This window comes from Pelecanus crispus, chromosome 5, assembly GCF_030463565.1.
Source record: "Pelecanus crispus isolate bPelCri1 chromosome 5, bPelCri1.pri, whole genome shotgun sequence".
NCBI lineage: Eukaryota > Metazoa > Chordata > Aves > Pelecaniformes > Pelecanidae > Pelecanus > Pelecanus crispus.
This window is the reverse complement of record NC_134647.1, coordinates 5,095,334-5,114,300: the sequence shown is the minus strand read 5'-3', so window position 1 is coordinate 5,114,300 and position 18,967 is coordinate 5,095,334. Positions and strand designations below refer to the sequence as shown.

General features: G+C 40.4%; 1 protein-coding gene across 7 annotated transcripts in view; it reads right to left on the bottom strand.

Moving 5' to 3' along the window:
• The window catches only part of QTMAN (queuosine-tRNA mannosyltransferase), a 125,583-nt gene that overhangs the window by 75,858 nt on the left and 30,758 nt on the right, over window positions 1–18,967 (bottom strand). For 5 of the 7 annotated variants that reach the window (XM_075710831.1, XM_075710832.1, XM_075710836.1 and 2 more), the window contains exons 2-3: window positions 15,734–15,901; window positions 12,711–12,884 (exon numbers count right to left, since the gene is read on the bottom strand). The exons of 1 other annotated variant lie outside the window; for it this stretch is intronic. In XM_075710831.1, the coding sequence (XP_075566946.1) occupies window positions 12,711–12,884; window positions 15,734–15,901 (342 nt within the window). The remainder of the gene's footprint in view (window positions 1–12,710; window positions 12,885–15,733; window positions 15,902–18,967) is intronic. One more of the 7 variants, XM_075710833.1, reaches the window with a different exon arrangement.

Genomic DNA, 18,967 nt, shown 5'->3' with positions numbered 1-18,967 from the left:
GTTGATCAAATCAGCCATTTATCTTCTCCTTCCCCTGGTATCTGTTTCCAGAACCTGCCTTCTCCTCTCCATCAAGACTAGATTACCCGTACTTCAGGCATCGTTATTACTGCATTGGAATAATACTGACACACCATACTTTTTTAATGGTTGCCCACAGCTACGTACTATACACAAGGACGAGTTGCACATCCTCCCTCGTCACTGCGTTTGAGTATCTGTACTTACCTACCAACTGCTGCATGGACAGTTTGATTTTCTAGATGAAGAGGAGTATCACTCCAACTCCCCCATGAAAAGGTTAAAAGAGAGAAAAGCAAAGAACAGAGCTCGGACCTCTGCAGACAATAAAGTGCTCAAGTCAAATCTCCTATCTCCAAACAAAGCATCTTCATCATTGCGAGGCATCCTCCTAGTTAGCATTCGCTTTTGAAATTTCAAGTTAACAAACGCTTTCCAAACTCCATCTTTCTCCAGAAAAATCCATTTGTTTTCTTTATAGTAGGTCTTTTAAAAGGGAGTCATAACTGATGGATTACAACATGTTTCTACCTTTTCAATCTGAATTTCATAAGAATAAAATAAACCACAAATGAAAGTGCTTGTACCAGGCACGTTGAACCTTTCTTCTTCTATTAGCATATCAGCCTGCAATCATAACTAGATCAATAGCGAAGATATCTGCTTAAAAGAGCACCATGCTTTCTTTTGTCAGAAATTCATTACTTTTTATTAGGGTCATTGCTTGAAAACTTCAAAACACCATATGGACCTAATTGTGGTTTATTTTGGCAAAAAGGAAGACACTGTAGAACAATTGAGGCATTACATTCTACAATTCCATTACTTTCATCCCTCTCCGTTTTATTACTGTGTCATTAAAGGCAACTTGAGTGAGCGAAGAATTATAGTGTCATGTGTACGGGCTAGTAGATTAATAACAAAACACACTCAAGTTTAAAGGTATCTAACAGCTGTTTTCATTATTTTGTGTAAATACGCTTGAAGCATATCTATCTGATTAGTGGATAGAGTGCTCTTCTCTGTCACATGCCATGGGCACTGCTATGTGCAAGTAATCAAAGTGCTCAGAAAATGAGTTTACATTGTTCACTGCTGAAATACACAAATGTCAGAAAGTGACTGCGCATCAAAGCTTAGGCAAATCATCTGCTGCAAACAAACAGACTCCAATGCACATTTCAGCTTTAAACATTCCTCTCCAGCGCAATGACTGAACAGGACTTATTGCTAGCCCAAATGAAATGACGCTCGCAGAATAATAAGTCGCTAACTTATAGATGCGCCGACCAGTTCAGCACCGAGTACCTCTGAAAAGAGCTCAGCTCCTTTCAGAACCAAAGACACACTGGTTTAATGTCATAAATACTGGGCAACTTTATGGCTATCACACAAGGTTTCACTAGGAAAAAAAGAAAAAAAGGATAATTTTTTACCTGCTACTGCCTTTTTATAAAATTATTTTTTAATATTATTTTATTATTTTTAATATTTTTTTTTTTGTGACTAGGTTACCAGGAATCCTGTCAGATAATCCCGCCCCTTATTGGCAACAAATAGGAAGACAGTTTAGGCACCCAAAAAGGGTCAAACCCTCTCTTTTCCATATATAGTCACATAATTCAAGAGCGGTAATTCAAAATCAGATGGCAGATAACATAAGTGAACGCCGAAACCAAAAGACCTGCGATGAAGTTTGACGAGGGACAGATAAAATTTCAGTCACTGAAAAGAATTACTGCATAAAAAGTTCTTCTCTCTGTGATTCATTTGCTTCTAGCACAGATTGAGGCAATTTTAGTATTAAACTACTCTACACAAGGATGAATATGAACGAGCCATACAGGGTCATCAAAATAAGAAAGTTAAAATAAACTCATTCTGACTCCAGTGAGCTCAACAGAATTCTATCCAAATGCTTCAGTGAGCAAAAGTAAACTGAGGCAAAATCGAGAAGGATGCTTACAGAGCCACGATGCTCAAAACATTTTGCCTGCAGACGGTTCTTGCTGAAGCACATCGCACCTAATACTTCCCCAAGCACTGCGGCTGTCAACCCTGGCTACCGCTTGAATTTGTGCCGTCTTCTGAGGGATGCTCAGCCTACCACAAAACAACAGAGTCCAAGACTGATGCCCCAAGAATTCCAGTGTGTCAAAGGAAGAGGAGAGGAGGGATCGAAAGCACCGGCCATGATGTGGCTTTCTTCAAAAGCACTAAAATGTCCAGATGATCCCAGTATATAGGTAGAAGCAAAAACATTCCCCTCATTTTTTTCCCTTCCCACCATGGTCATTATGAATCTGGCTAATGAAAATTCCTCCTGATCCCAGATAGGAGAAGAGGTTGAACATATGAGCAAGACATACCTTGCAGGACACCGCTCATTCATGCAACTCCTGGTGAATGAAATGCCAGACAAGCACCGTGCACAGTACACAGAACAGACTGGTCTTCCGTTGTGTCTTTTATAGACGCTGGAAATACATGATCTCCTTCATGGACCAGTTCAGGTCTCAAGCCTGTGGTCTCAAGACTGAAGTCAGTATGTGACCATCTCATAGCCCATCTCTTTTCACCTCCATTTTGGGGATATCATCACAGCAAACATCTGCAACTGCCTGGCACTACTCCTGTGTTGTTTAATCAACCCTTCTATGAATTCATCAAAATCCTCTTATATTTCAATAGTGTTTCAACAATCATTTCAAAACTAAATGCCTCTCAGGAAAAACAAAAAACCAAAACAAACAACTGCCCTACACACCCTTTTTTTCATTTCCAGTGCCAGCCATTAAATAATGACCAATTTATACCTAGTGGATGTTGTAAGGATTATCCTGGAACTTAAATAATTCCTCCTCTTTCATGGCATTTATCCTCTGACTGTATTTATAAAGATTAACATATATCCCCTTCTCAACCTTTATTTTGCTAGGACAAGTGAACCACACTCTTTTAATCTGCTCTCATAATACAGTTTCTCCTAATCATCCTAGCAGCAATTCTCTGTACCTGTTTTACAGTTTAAATTAATCATTCTTGAACATGGGTGACCAGAACAACATAGGATTTTTCAGTCTTTACATAGACACACCAATCTGTATCTCTAAAAAGTATCTTTTCTATTGCATATGAGAATCTCAGAAGCTTTTTTTCGCTTGGTCTGGTGCAGCTACACTGCTACTTGGTGCATCTCCAGCAGCAAGTGTCTACATGTCTGCATGTTCATTACGTTTTGTGTTTACACGCACAGCCATATAGACCGGTCCACCATTTAGCACACAAAAGTGACCAAGGGAAGGAAGATCTCCTTGCATCTCTATTTAATGTCTATGAGAACCATCAGCTGGAGATGAAAAAAAAAATGCTTAGAGGGTTTAAAGAACACGGCTGTGAATAGTTTGGGGGTTTTTTTGAGAGGCAAAGTCATGGAAATGAAGACACGTAATCCCATTGAAGAGTATCCATGATGAGTATTCTGGCAGAGAAGGCGCAACATACCTAAAATCAAATCCATCCTGGAGAAATTAAATCAGAGTCCTCAAGTGGCACAGAACCAGCACTAAGACACCTGTGGTTTCTAGACGAAAAGAGCTGACAAGGGAGGACAAGTGGAAAGATGAGGGCTCTGGCACGATGGTAAGACATTGCCCACCATTAGTTCCACAGCTAGGTGGGCACTAACAAAAATAGAGACAACGACGTCTGCTGATGAGCCTCAAGATTGTAAGGGGGACAGGAAATACATAAGGTAGGCCAAAGATGGACAAAGTCTTTAGTTTTCTGTAAGCCTGACCTGAGTACTACTTAGAAGTCACCTTATAAGAAAACAGCACAGTTTTATGAGGAATCCACTCTAAAATTAATCACAGGCTGGCTGATTCAGCTTAGTATCTAATTCATTCTTCCTGGCTATTGTCAGTGCCGGTAACATTGCTTGAAAAACAGACAGAACATAGTAATACCTTGTCATACAATATCCAAAACGCCTTTGTTGAGAATACAGATTTCTCATCACACGAAATGCCCGTCGCTAAAAAAGGCAATACAATCCAAAGATCTTTTCTCATACATAGTGGAGGAAAAGATGCCGGGGAAGCACTACTGGACTCGGATCTCCCATAGCTCTACAACCAGCATCCGTACTACTTGGTGCTCGTAAGCCCAATACTCTGATGAACCTTCATTACTATTTAGACATGCATCTTTTCAATAGGAAAGCTGAACAGCCTCCTACCTTAAAAAGCACTTCTGGTACATTTACGTTGGGATTTTCATATTTTTAAATGTATTATTTAAATGAATTATTTAAAGGGAAGAAGAGGAGGATTATTTCATCTGGGAGTCACAGCTGAGCAGGGGGAATGTCCAAAATATAAAATATTAAAAATTCCTAGTTGCAAATGCAAAAGCAAAAAAAAGGAAAAAACCTAAACAGATTAAAATACTCCTTGCACAACAAAGAAATTATCCGTGATTTGGCAAAATTAAAAATCAATCCCATTTGGTTATGTATAAATAAAACATCTGTATTGAATTGTTCTTGCACATTACATAAAGGTCATCTCCATAGGACTGGAGAGCTCTGTTTCAAGTTTCCTCTTCAAACCTAAAACTGCGATTTTATGTATTCCATCGTGTAAGTTTGTTCTCTTATTCTTTATTCTCTGAAATTCCTATAGAACATCTTAGTATCTTCTCCACTGACACTTCCATCTAACGGTACCTCTGACTTTGACTTGAAGTGGTTGTCTACAATCTAGCACACAACAGTGCTTGAAGCAGATCCAACCCACTTGAAGTCTTAGTTTCACATTTAATGCCAATTTGCAAGGCTATCTATTCCACCACTCTTTTAAAAGGTCCTGCTTTTGGGGGTTTTGGCTGTTGTAGGGTTTCTTCCCCCCAAACTAATACTGGCTTTTTCTAAAGGTATTGCCATTCCCCCAATGACCAGTAACCCAATTTCTGAAAACATTTTGTATTCTTAGTGAACAACCTCTAAAAACTCTGATATCCCTTCCTATTCCTTACCTTTTCTGCAATTTTTAGCACATCCCCTACTTTCTTTTCCATTATATTACAAGAACGAATGCCCGGAATATTTAAGCAATAAGTTTCTGTCACTGCCTCATGTAGCAACTAAGAAATAATATGCTCAACACGACTGCTTCCCTCTCTGTTACAATTCTGTAAGCATGAAATCACTTTAAAGAAAAACAAAAATTCCACCTCCACTTCTATGTAATATTCATGAATTTTGTAATAAAAAATATGGAATTGTTCAAACGTTGAAGGGCAGTATTTTGAAATGCAAAGTTCAGCAGAGACAGCCTTGTCTATAAAATGGTCTTTTGCACACGCGAAGGATTTAAGTTCGTACCTTCATATGGATTGGAACCGAATTGGACAGAGCCACATCACTCGATACCCAGCGCTGAGTTTTGTGTGCCACCTCTTTCCACCTGCGTTAACGTTGTACTCACACCAAGTGCCAAGCGCCCTCAGCTCCCAATGACTGCATTGAAAATGAGCGTATTTAGCACTCTGTAGGTTCCTACCATTAATCAATAGCCTTTTTCCACTTGGAATAGAACGCAAAAAACCCCTCCGGCTTTAAGTCTGCCATGACAATTTTAACCAATTAAATTTAAACTTCACTGATTCTTATTACAACAATTTGATGCAAACTCTGAAAGTATCTCATGTCCGAATCCTGTATGGGGATGATATTTAACCCAATCCCAGACTTAAGGGCAAAGATTCTGTTGTGAAAGGAAAAGGGAAAGAACAGATGGAGAACTGAGGTAGGAAGGTGGAGAAAGCCCAAAGCAGGGCTTGCATTTATTATGCTTTAAAAAAGGCTCGTATTTATTATGCTTTTTTTAAAGTCATATCAAATCGATGAAAACTTTTGATACTGTGGAAATTAAAGTAAAAATATATGATTGTTTCTATTCCGAGTAAGTATAGCTGAAATACTGTGTTACAGATAGGCTATTCCCAGAAGAATTCAACCCACCATCCACACCAGTTGCTGATGAAGGTGTCATTTTCATCTCCTCTCCCATGACATCCCTCAACTCCAAATGCCCACATACATTACAGCAAGGTAGTCCATTCTCTGTACAAGTTGCGGAGAAATTATTATGCATGGAAGTGCATAATAATCCAGTCCAGTCGTGACTCTACCACTGACTTCCCACATGAATATGCACGAATCAATTAAACCTCTGAATGCATCAATTTCCTTCTCGAGTAGTAATGATAATAATAATAATAGCTGCCCATTGTATAGGGCACTGCATGTAATATTTTTAATGCCTGCTAATGAAATGTGCTATTAATTATTAGAATGCAGTTTGGTTTTGAAAGCCAAGTACCAGCGCGTCTCAACTCTGTATTCAAAGTGACACAACTTGAACATTTCTGAAAAAAAATGACTATGGGAAAGTGCTTACAAGTATTACGGCAAATCCTACTTAAAAATCGAATGGTATTTAAATCAGTAAGAGAACTTTTAGATCTTACCAGCTACACTGCAGAGAAATTCGCAGCTAAGGGGTTAATCAGATTAGATGGGAGTGGTTATAGGCTCCGTGCCACAGGTTTTGCCCTTTGTGGCTTCTCACATCCCAGACTTGGAAAATATGAGCTGTGATACTGAGAAAGGTAAGAAGCCAGCACAGCCCCATAGTGATAAATGAGTCTGCATCATCTGTCATTAGAACTTCCTGCCAACAGGGTCATTCCCTATTAAATTACCACTTGTCAATGTTTAAAATACTGATTGATAAATGACTGTGCCAAAACTGATAACACAACAGCTTTTATTTTCTAATATTCTTGGTTACCACATTCTGCTACTTCAAGATACAGATATAGTGGCGTTTTTTTCAAGTACTTTAGTGAAAGACAATTTAATCTAATACAAAACTAACAGGTACTGTATAATGACTGGTCCTGATATACATTACGTACTATTCTTTTTGCCAAAATAAACCTACTGGTGATTTAGCGATACGGGTAGATCCAAGTTTCACATTTCATCAAATGCTAGTAATCTGTTTTATCAATATAAACTGCATTTTAATGAAAAAATTCTTTTCTTCAGTACACTTCACTTTTAATGCCCTGGAGTATAATAATTCGTTCATGCTGTAGAACAAGAATGTTTTACAAGACCTTAACTCTCCAGAGAAATTTCTCTGTAAATACAAAATGCAAGTTTTATGGGAATGTGTTGTATGCAACATGAGCAGTACCCAACATAATAAAAAACTAGGTTGCACAGAGAATTCTGCTTAAGTATCCTTGTGAGCTATTGAGAGACTAAATGGTTATTATGATAGTGTTTAGTGGAATACCTATACGACAGATAAAAGAGAGTCAGTAAAACTATTTTTGTCCCTGAATAGATAAAAAGAAATTACTTTTTAGAAAGTTTTGCACAACAAATGCATCCCAGCAGACTGTTTAGCCAGGCCCTCCTCTAGGAGGGCACTCTCCATCTGCTGCTGCTGGAGAGTTCTGGGGATATTTTGGGGATAACACAGGCTCGTTCTGCCTGGAAGACCAGGCTGGGGCAACAGCTACTCCTCCGCGATCCAGAGAGAGAACAGGAACTGCTGCGTGGTCCCCCACCCTCCCCGAGGGCACCCAATGCACACGTGGAAGGAAGCATCACGTAAGAAAGCACCAGTGAATAGGGATGCTCGAGGCACCCTTCATGCGACCCCCCAAGCCCTCGCTGTAGGTGCGGCTGTCTGCACTTCGCACTTATCCCCGAGATGCAGAAGGTAACTGACCTGCTGCCAAAGGCTCCAGAGCTGAAAGACTTCATTTTATGCCCCTTTTAAGGCAGTACTCTCCTCCCAATAGGTGCTGCGTCCCAGATCTTGAGAGCATCCCTCGCGCCTGTTGCGTAACCCTCGGCGTACCAACGCCAACCCTCAAAACCTGCTTGCGGCAGGTGAGGAGGAAAGACGTTCAGGGGAGTCATTTCCATCACCCGGTTCTTCAGCAGCAAGCCCCGAGGCAGGAGCAGTCTATTGGCATTTTCTAATTATGCTAACTACCCCTAAAGCGTGGTGGCAGGGCGGCGGTGCCTACCAGAGAGAGCACAGCGCACCACAGAGATGCCCGAGCCACCACCGAAGGCGGTAGCTCGCCTCACCACCAGCGTCGCTATCATTAGCATAGGACTCCACCTAAGCTAATAAATGCTATTTCACTGGAAGGCTAATTAGCCAAAAACTGCTCATCTAAGGTATACTGCTTCCCATATGCAAGACAGTTCACTAGAGCTCGCCTGGGTACCACTGCCGAGCATCTCTCTGTGCAACGCAGATACGTCCCCGGTGCCCATCTAGAGGTTTGGGCTCTTGTGGATTCAAGTCTCTCCTTGCTTGTTGACATCCGTATTTTTCCAGCCCAGCAGAGCTATGGTACAGCGTTAGGATTACAGAGGAAGGGGGAGCCTCTCGGTTGTCTAAACAGAGATCTGAAGTTCAGTCCTGCAAGCCTGGTCCAAGTGATGTGATTTTTTTTTTTTTTTTTTTTCCTTTTTAATTTTCCCAAAACAGGCTCCCCGCCACGTGACAGTCATGTTTCTGTACAAGAGATACTGTCAGCATCTTTTAAAAACTTCTGCTTTAGTCAGAAACTCCCTTGACTGGCCCTAAAGTAGTCTCTAAATTGGCAAATTCTGCCTCTCTTACACTATAACTAAAAAATATAAAATCCAACGGTTGAAAATGTCCTGTTAACTGTACTAAGTTATAAAAGCAAATGAAGAAACAACAGTCTAAAATCCTTAATTCTACTTCAAAATGTGTAACACAGATAGTACAAAATACTTGCTAACAAGATCCACTTAAAAGAAGCTATTTTTATTTTCTGCTGCAATCCTCATCCTCTCATGTTTCTTTTATATTATTCCACCTTAGTCCAACGTGCATTTTGAGCTCTTAGGAACGTTGCTTCATTCTTGCTTATAAAAACATCCTCCTCTTCTACCATATCGTGATAATAATAGACACACTACAATCAGAGGAATGGTAATAACAACCAAAATCTCTATTACAATTTCCATTGAAATGAATGTCAAGGAGTACCTAATCTGACCCCGCTTTGCCGACCGCCACGGACAGCATGGATGTAGATGGGCCGAGAGAATTCGTACAAAATATCAAAGACCTTCCCGAGGTGTTCCAGTGGGGTCTGCTGGCATATGGAGATGCAAGTGCCAAAGACAGCATCTGTAGAAAGGGGATTTTCTTCCTGGACCATAGTTTTCCAGTGCAAAAATGGAAAACAGATTGTATTGAAATAGACTCTATTGATTGTAGAGAAGAAAATACAACAACATTTAGGATTTTATTTATGTTACAAGAGAAAATATACTGAAATTAAGCCAGTGACAATATAAGTGTGAATTACAATGTATTTAATTCACTGTGTTATAAAACCCCAGCCTGATAGGCAGCACGTATGGCACATAAGATCAGCTACTGGTCTGCATCCCTTGCAATACCTATGCACTATGAAGCGACAGCCTTCACTTGGAGGGGTTTTTTTGTCCCCAAGCTTAGAAGCACTCCGATGTGTATTTCTACATAATATACTTCCTCAGGATGTATGAAGAGGAGGATTCCAAGTCAGAAATTACAGAGGATGAATATACACGGAGTGGCTGTGGCACCACAGGCTGCAATATGGACGCTAGTCGTTGTCAGAACCAGGGAACAGGAGGATTAGGTCAGTAAATTTCTTATTCTGCTAAATCCTCAAATCCTTTCATCTCTTCTCATTGCCAGATAAGGACCACAGTCTGGTGGTTTGCTCTGGGCACACCAATACGTGCCTTTATGACAAATATTTAGGAAAAAGAAGCATCTTTGTAAAAAAGCATCGAGAACTTCCCCTCACAAGTAGAAAAGCAGTGATTAGATGCCCATCCGAAACATTTCAATACACATTATGCATATGTAGAGTGGTACCTCTAATAGTATTTGCAAGTATTTCCTAAGGTATCCTTCATCTTTATACCTTCCCTCTTAAGCAATCATTTACTACGCTGCTTGGGCTAGTTTGTGCACCCGCCATCTACAGTAATTACATTAAAAGGTAGATACGTTACCGGATTAACTCCTGTGACATGCTCCTTTATTACACTGGTTTTGATCAAGGGTCAGATAGATTTTATTTTGCCCTACAATCGCAATATTAATCTAAAATAATCTTAAAAAGATCACTATCACGTGTGAGGATGATTTCCGAGATCAACTCTCTCCCAAATCCACATGAAGGTTACGTTTAAGACACAAACACACCCTGAGATGCTCACATGCAAAATAAAAGAGGTCAAAATAAAGAAAAAAAAAAAATCACCCTGGTTATTTTGCCTTCAGAATTTTTAAATATTTTCCCAACATCTCAGCAAAATTATGCATTTTAAAAAGACTGCAGGCACTGAAATGATTGTCAGTCATGCAAATAATCACTTACTTACACTGTATGAGTTTGGTTTGGATAAAGCAAATTACCATTTGAAAATAACTTGAAAAAACACTCTGGGCTAAGAGCTTGCTTTGTAAGTTTTAGCTTGGCCACAATTTTTCTTAACCTTTTTCTCCTCGATCTCCATTCAGTCACTATACTAATACAGTCAAAATTAAAAAACAGCATTCAATTGCCACAGGTGCATACAACGTTATTTAAAACATGATCTTGCAAAGACAGTAAATACTGGCTGCAGCTGAAGGTCAAAACCCAAAGAACTTCAGAGTTATGCAGAAGCAGTCCTTCCTTCTGCTTTTTCTTCTGTGATGATATTGGGCTTTGTTTAAAAAAAAAAAACCAACCCAGAACTTACATCTAGAGTTGGTTGTTGAATAAAATATATATTAGAAATACTAGAGCTGGTATTTATCTGTGTTTCTAATTACTCTGCTGAGAAAGTTGTACCATCACACAGTTCTTTATGAACATCTTAATGTTGTCCATCACTGCTGAAAAGAGCTTTTTGATACAATTTCAAGTGGCACCACCACAATAAAAACGTGAAAGGTGTCCTGCTTTGTGAGATGAGATTTAATAGCAGAGCAGGACATTAAGAAGAGCACACAGTAAGATGGGATCTTCCCACTTGACCAGTTTGGGTAGTAGACTACTGATTTTACTCACCTAATCACCTTCTACTTTGGACAAACAATCACCATGCCTATGACTTCAGACTAATTTGTCAGGTCTCATTTGACCCCATCTGCCAGGGCTGGCAAGTCCAAACGAGCTGATTTAATATATGAGACAGGGTTATCACAATTTCCTCCCCAAAACTAGGCTGGGGCCACATGACTTCCTAAGGTATGCCAAAAAAACATGAGACCCATTGAAAATGGCTCGATATCAAATATGCTAAGCATTCGCAGCATTCCCTCACTCTTGAAAAACACGATCTGTAAGAAGCAACAATAGATCCTCAAAGATCAGCTACTGGTCTCCACTGCCATCCAGGCAGCCAAGTCCCTAAGGAACATCAGAGGATTTTAAGCCACTTGCCAAAAACATAGGTTTAAAGACTTAATTTTAGACATCGACTTTTAAACAGTTTGCATCAGTGCTTTAGAATATGAAGTTTTCCGAGATACTGAAACATAAACCTTGCGGCATGAACATCAATAGAGTGCACAACCTTAGCTCCTGTACTAAGAACCTCTCTGCCCCAAACTACCACAAATGTATATTTAGCCTTTGAAATAACTGTAAGTACAAGCTGGTCAGGGACGAAGATCTCAAGTGTGGCCAGAACTTATTATCAGATCAGAAGACGGACTCTTGCAGAGTCATTACGGTGCTTTTCATCCTTATTTCAGCAAAATAAAAAAAAAAAGAAGTACCCAGCACCGTGTTGGTTTTAAGAGTATAATCAAATTGCAGAATCATACTCTATTTAGTACCGGTCCCATTGAAGCAAAGTTCCTGTTCGGTGGGAGGAGAGTCCCTTATAGCAGGAAAAACAATTGTGCCAGGTTTAATCAAAAGTGAAAAGGATCTAGCGAATGTTCCCTTTGAGCCACATAACCCACCGCTAATTTCAAGATGGGCTCTGAAACGAGGGTAATAAAAAACGTCCTTCAGAGTAACCGAGGAAGACTGAAGAGCAACTACCGCTGCAGCTAATGCCCACATCTGCAAGTCTGCTCCCCGCTACTGGGATGCTTTTCGCCTACCTGGAAAGCAATAAAAGAAGAGGTAGGGGAGGGAGGAGGGAATAAAGTCCCACTGCAACACACCAAGGGAAATATAGCTTCTTGACTACAGGCTTATCACTTTTACTGTCTCTAGCATTTCTTTCTCCTCCTTGACCTCCCCCTGTACAAATATATACAGAGCTGAGGAGCAGGCAACTCCTTAAAGACTAAAACAAGTGGGAAATCACTAAAACAAGTGGGAAATCACTCATCCTGAACGCTGCAGGTTTGTACGACACGCATTAAGGACAGGCTCGGCGGATCAGAGGCTGCCCGGATAGCCTCTGATTATTGAAATACATTTATCAATTCGGGGATTCTGCATATTATCAAACTCTTTCACTAATGATGCTTTAGCTGATTAGCTAGAACGTCAACATAAATAGAGTTTTGACAGACTGGAGGCAATTTATGACGTGGAAATGTACTGACCTGCTCACATCAGGAAACCTGACTGGAAAATAAAGAACTTGGCACTTGGGTCTGATTATTTTTTCCAAATCCTTAGGTCTGTGGTCAGGAATCAGCTTCATAAATTTTCCAATGGACGTAAGAAAGGATTCCATATTAAAAGCAGAGTTGAACACCACAACATCAGCAACCAAACTGTAAAAAGTGGTTAAGATTAATGAATGCACCGCTGCCGCAAAAGGAACAGAATTCTTTCAAACGCAATGGAAATAGGATACGTATTCTCACAAACAAACAAAAGGTGCGAGCGGCATGCTAATTAAATTCAGACTTTTCATGTGAATTAGGAGTAGCATAGGTACTTTAATTAGAAATGTCTTGATTTCTGTCTATTCACTCTAAAATTTTTTTTTAACTGAGTAATAAATTACTATTATTAATCTAAAGGAGCACATCCTATTCTATCTGGGGATCACTTTTTATTCATCAAATGGTAAGAATAATATTACTGCCCTTATCTCTTAAAAGCATTATAAACAGATAAGGCCCACTGTAATATTACTTTTGTAGAAGAAAACTTGGAAGAAAATGAAAATTCCTTAGAAATAATCCTTCACGCTGAAGGACAACTTACCTTTGGTTAACCCACCTTTGACTGACCAAGTACGTCAGGTAGCAGGATACTAGAGAAATAGAGTGTTATTTTCACCTATGCATACATAATCCTGATTAAAAGTATATTCACTAAATACATGATATACATAGCACACAGTACCAAAAAAAAAAAAAAGTTTGAAAAAATTTGGCATATCAATGCAATGTTTTGTTCTTCACTGCTGTGTTTTAAAACCAACTGGATCAATAATTTTACGATGTAGTTAAATGGTAACATAGATATTATTTCTCTGCTTAGAGTCAGCCTGGAGAAAACGAGAAGCTATCAAAAAGCCTGAAATATCTGGAAGTTTATCCTGGAAGTGCTGACACAATCTTAGCTACACTGGCAAACACGCAACGCTAATGGAGGTAAGAAATGCTTTATGGCCGGTTGCTTTTCTCAATATGTTATATATTGTAATACAGACCTATGGGTCATAAGATCCACTGAGGACACACGTTCATAAGTCACCAGCCTGGTGAAAAGTATATTTGAGGTGAGAGGCTGTCATTCATCCTCACTGCATCTCACTGCTGTCTGGTCAAGAAAGAGAACTGACACTGCTCACCAAAGCAGCAGGAGTCAGCAGGAAAAGAAAAAAAAAAAGAAAATTTAGAGAGAACTAACCCTTTTCAAGCAGGCTGCAGGAGCTGAAATGCCTTCTGGAACCCCACCCCTCCTCCCCACCTATGGTTTTTAACCTGTTGGTCTCCTCGGTTTTGTACAAACGACCCAGTCGTCTCTTCTGCACTGATTTAATGACGACGTGACGTCACCTCTGCCCAGCTTTTTCCTAGAGGCTCTGCATGTCACTGGCAAATTACAAACATCCCGTCACCATCGCTGCCTGAGCAGCTAAAAGGAATCTCAGCCATCATGGAAAAGTGTGATTTTATTACATAAACGCTATACACTGAGGCGGGGGGGAGATCTCTTTCCTAATTATCCAAAGCACCAACCTGGAGGTTCAAAGTGCTCCGATTTTAGTCATCTCCAGAATCCCCATGCAAAACTGGAAAGATACATTTCTACTTTTCGAGCACTTCTAACACATTTGGAAGACGGCATGTTTTTGCAGAAGACCACTAGGTAGTTACACACAGTACAGAGGAGCTGGCTTCTATCTGCTGTTAAAAATGGGGTTTCTGCAGCAACAGAGAAGACAAATATTATATAATTACATGGAGAAGCTACTGGAGGCTGAAGGAGACAGAATGGAACATCTACAGAAGTCATCTTTTTTTTTCCCTAATAAAAGAAGATACATTCATTATCTTAAAAATGCATATTTTGAAGATATACTTGAGGATATATAAGTGTTTGTCAGCTTATAATAGACGTGTGAAAAATAACTGCCGCAATAAAGCAAAATATATATATACAAAAAAAAAAAAATATTCCTTGACCTGGTGCCAAAAAATACATCTTTTTTTTATAACATCTGCAATAGGCTGCTTCTGTTTTCAAAAGATCTTTCACTATATTTTTCCATCTTTACTGCTCGGTAAGTGAAACACGTTGCAAATGCAGTGGCAGAAGCAGCTACAAAATGGCCAGAGCATACACAGATCGTTATTTGAGACATTTCAGTATCAACTGGCTTGTATTAGAAAGATGCAAAAGCTTAACTCGTACCTTAAAATGCTCAATCCCTATTCCTCATAATTCTCCTACTAACAGATAGGTGAGAAAGATCATGGAAATGAATTTATTTCAGTTCAAGACAACCGAGTTCTGCCGTTTCAGTTAGGGCTGTGCAGTGCCTAACCACAAAGCTTTTCCGTGTTGCTGTTATTAACTTCTTTCATTAACTCAGATTCGAGAAATACATTTGTTTTTAGCAACAATAAAGGACCGCAGCCTTTAAAACGTCTGGGTATTTTAGCGCTGCACAATTTCCGAATACTAGGTGAAAGAAATATAAGAATTTATCTGGTATGTTTACTGCCCTCTCTTCACAAGAGAAGTGCTGCAGTACATTTTAATTTCTGTTTATTTCCCTAAAACCCTCTATATAATTTCAGCTGGATGCAGTAAAAGCTATGGCCAAGCAAGAGCTGATTAGCTGCAGCTTTGCGACGCGTCCGAGACAACGCACCTTGCCGGCGGCCAAGACACGGGTCAGAATCCGCACCGCTAACGGGTACGCCACGCTAGCCCCGTACAGCACCGGTGGAATTCATATGGCACAGTGAGATGAGTTTATAGAGCAGATTGCTTCTGCCACAGCCCTTTTATCAACCTCTCTTCGGGACTCTGCTGGTACCCCCGGTTTGCTGCAGGGTCATCATTTGCGTGGAGGAGGACTCCTCAAGGCTTTCGATGCTGCAAGGCTGTAGGCAGACGGACACCTTAAATAACACGGGGCGGCGCGAGAAACACCTACCATGAAAGAATCTGGTTGTATCCATACTGAAAGTCCCTTTCCTGGCATTTCTGGACAGGATATGCCAATTGATTCTCATGGAAGTAGAGGACCTTTTTCAATTTGCCAAGGTCAGGGCGCAGGGCAGCGAGTTCAGCCAGGTTAAGCACCGAGCTTGCAAAGAGGATCCTGGAAAACAAGGAGAGCAGTGTTTACTGTCTGTGAGCCTGCTTGCAGGGGTCACCCCTTCCCCTTCTCCCCCCCACCCCAAGAAAAACATAACCCCTATAGGGACACATCAATAGCTAAGCCTTAATACCGTGTAGCAGCATTCGAAGTTTTGATCTCTTAAAAAGCAGCTGCTAAGAACCCAACTAGAAAAGCACCGAATCTCATTGGTCTTCCCAGCTCGGTTACAGAGAGATGCAAAATAAAAAAAAGCTGGATGGATTTTATTGAAAAAGGCAAGAAAAGCTGTATCTGAAGGACAAATGGAACAAAGATAAGGCTGACTAGGGAATACTTTGCTTGCCAGTTTCATTACACTTTACTTCTTTATGCAACCAACTACTGAAATTCAATATATGAGCAGGAATGGCACATGTTCATGTTACGACATAAACCCTTTTGATTTATGCAGTGCACTTATCTAGTATGGTCTGGTTTTCTTTCCCCCCCCCCCCCCCCCCCTTTTTCTGTTTTATTTTCACATTTTTATTAGGTAGCCTCTACAATGAAATGTTGTTTCTACCCTCGCACCCCAGTCTTGCCGTAGCACTCCTGCTATTCCACAGTCTACAACACTGCACCCATCCTTCAATTATATAAACCAGGCACAAACAACACTAACAAGCTGCTGTCTCAGCCTCGCATAACTTACCAAGCTATCAGGAAATGAATGTATTTAAACGTGTAATATGAAATCGTGACCCTACTGCAACCAGTGGCACATTTCCCTGCGTTTCACCACAAGCATGCGAGCATCTCCTGTCCCCTGGCTAGCGCTGCTTTCAAGCACTGAATCCTGGACCTACAGAGAACTGCAGAGCCATAGACATTTCTCATCATAAGGGATAAAAAAAAAAAAAAGAGCTGACATCACATTTATTGCACATAAAACATTAAGCTTTAATAGACTACTTTGCAACATAGCATGTTTCTGACTGGTTTTTTTTGCTATCCACCATTTTAGTGGTTCAGATTCAGAACTGATTTATGCAATGTTTAATTCTTTTAAAATCTTTCCTCTTTTTTCTCCTATTCTTTATCCTGTTTTATTCCTACGCTTCCCATTTTTACATGGATTCTGTGTCCAAGATTACTGCCAAACCGACATCACTAATATTAAAAATTTCTGATCCTGGCTGTCAACCGTAAAACTCATGAACTTCCCCGAATAGCCATATAAATATCATAATATCACCTATGCTAACACACACCATTCTTAGATAATCTGCATCTACAGAGCAAACACTTCCTAGAGAACAGATCCTGTATCCATCTTCATCAACTTGAGTCAATGCTAATCTGAAAGGCTTACGAAAGTAAGAGATGAATGTTATTGCCTTGTTCATCAAATATTTGATCGTTCTAAAGGGACTGTCAAACAGAATGCCAATTAAGGTACGAGCTCGGGTTTATTATGAGCCATACTAAGAGGAAAAAATAGTTTTACGTAAGTCATCGCTTATTTGTCACGAAGAGTAATAACCTCTGGACCTCGTAACGACCTGGCTGCCAGCCTCAAAGCAGAGGCAGGGAACTTCCCACGGGTGATGCCATGCCCCTGCTCGGAGACGGCCGGGAGTTCAGCACCTGAGTGACAAACAAAATTGCAAACAGGAGAAAACATAGCCCAAACACTACAGAAATGAGATTAAATGGTTGCTTGGCAAAATTTTGGCTAGTTCGGGATTGCACTATAGCTTATCCTTTCCTTTGCTCATTTTTCAGAAAACCTCTTTCTGCAGTGAGTTAGGAAGAAAACTGAATTGATGCAGGATAGCGTCTGCGAGCTTGGCTGCGTTTGAATGAAGTTGAGGGAGGGGGGGGGCAGAAGAAAAAAGAGATGGCACATTGGGATTGAAAACACGGGAAGGAGCACAGGGCAAGGCACAAAAGCGAGAGTGGAAAGAGAAGACAGTGGGGGTGCCAAGGTTAACATGACGACTGGAGAGAAAAGGGCAACGGGGAGCGCGACGAGAAATGAGATCCAAGATTTAAGCTCGGACAAAACCGTGTAGCTCTGAAATATCTGAACTCGCTCTGATGGACAAAGGAATAACTAGGAGAGGAATATGAAAAAAAAAAAAAAAAAAAAAAGGACCGTTATATCCACAGGAAAGGAAAATAATGTTTGCAGTACCAGCTTAGAAAACCGGAGGATTCAATAGCATCATTAGAGGGAGCTGGAGGCTGGCTTCTAGTAAGGCAAGAAAGGCCGAAAACTTGGAAAGCTTGCAAGAGGTAGACCCAAATTTTCTCCACTGTAAACAGGAAGGGATAAGTCTCAATGAACAAGCAGACCGCTTATCGCTGCCCAGCCCATCAATAAACCAGCGTCAAGAGAAAACCGTTGTGATTTCTAGCAAATTCCGACTTAGAGCCTGAAACGACAGCACTTACGTTTGTTACAGAAAAAAGCAATAATGAAACCAAAGCCATTTAAGCGATAATATTATTAGAAAACACCCTTCTTGAGTCGCTTGCATTACTTCACAGCATTTAACCAAACAAACACGAGAAGCTCTTCCACTTGTTTCTTCACTGGCGTAAAAGCTGCCAACTACCAGCGATACCCAATTTCTCCGGCATTATTATAATTTCTCCGGCATTATTATAATTTCTCCGGCATTATAAGCTTCAGTAACACCTGACAGCACGAGTCCCCGCGAACATGCCCCCAGAGCCGCCGCCTACGTGGCTAATGGACTCACGCAGGGCACTGGAGGATACGCTGGAGCGCATTCCCACTTCACACCTCTTACAAGAGGAAGGACGGGAAGTTTATTATAATGTAACATGCGACATAAATGTATGTCGGTTGTCATTCCGTGTGACATCAACTTGCATTTTACCTCGGGTTACTATTTAAGTAATAAATCCTAACAAGGTGAGCTTTATCATCCCACGGAGCGTCTCCAGGAGGTAGAGACACAAGGTGATGGCAAGAGCGCTCGAAACGTGATAATTCCTGACAGCTGCTGCTTGAGCACAAGTTAAATTGAACAGTTTATCTCAGCATAAAGATGTTAT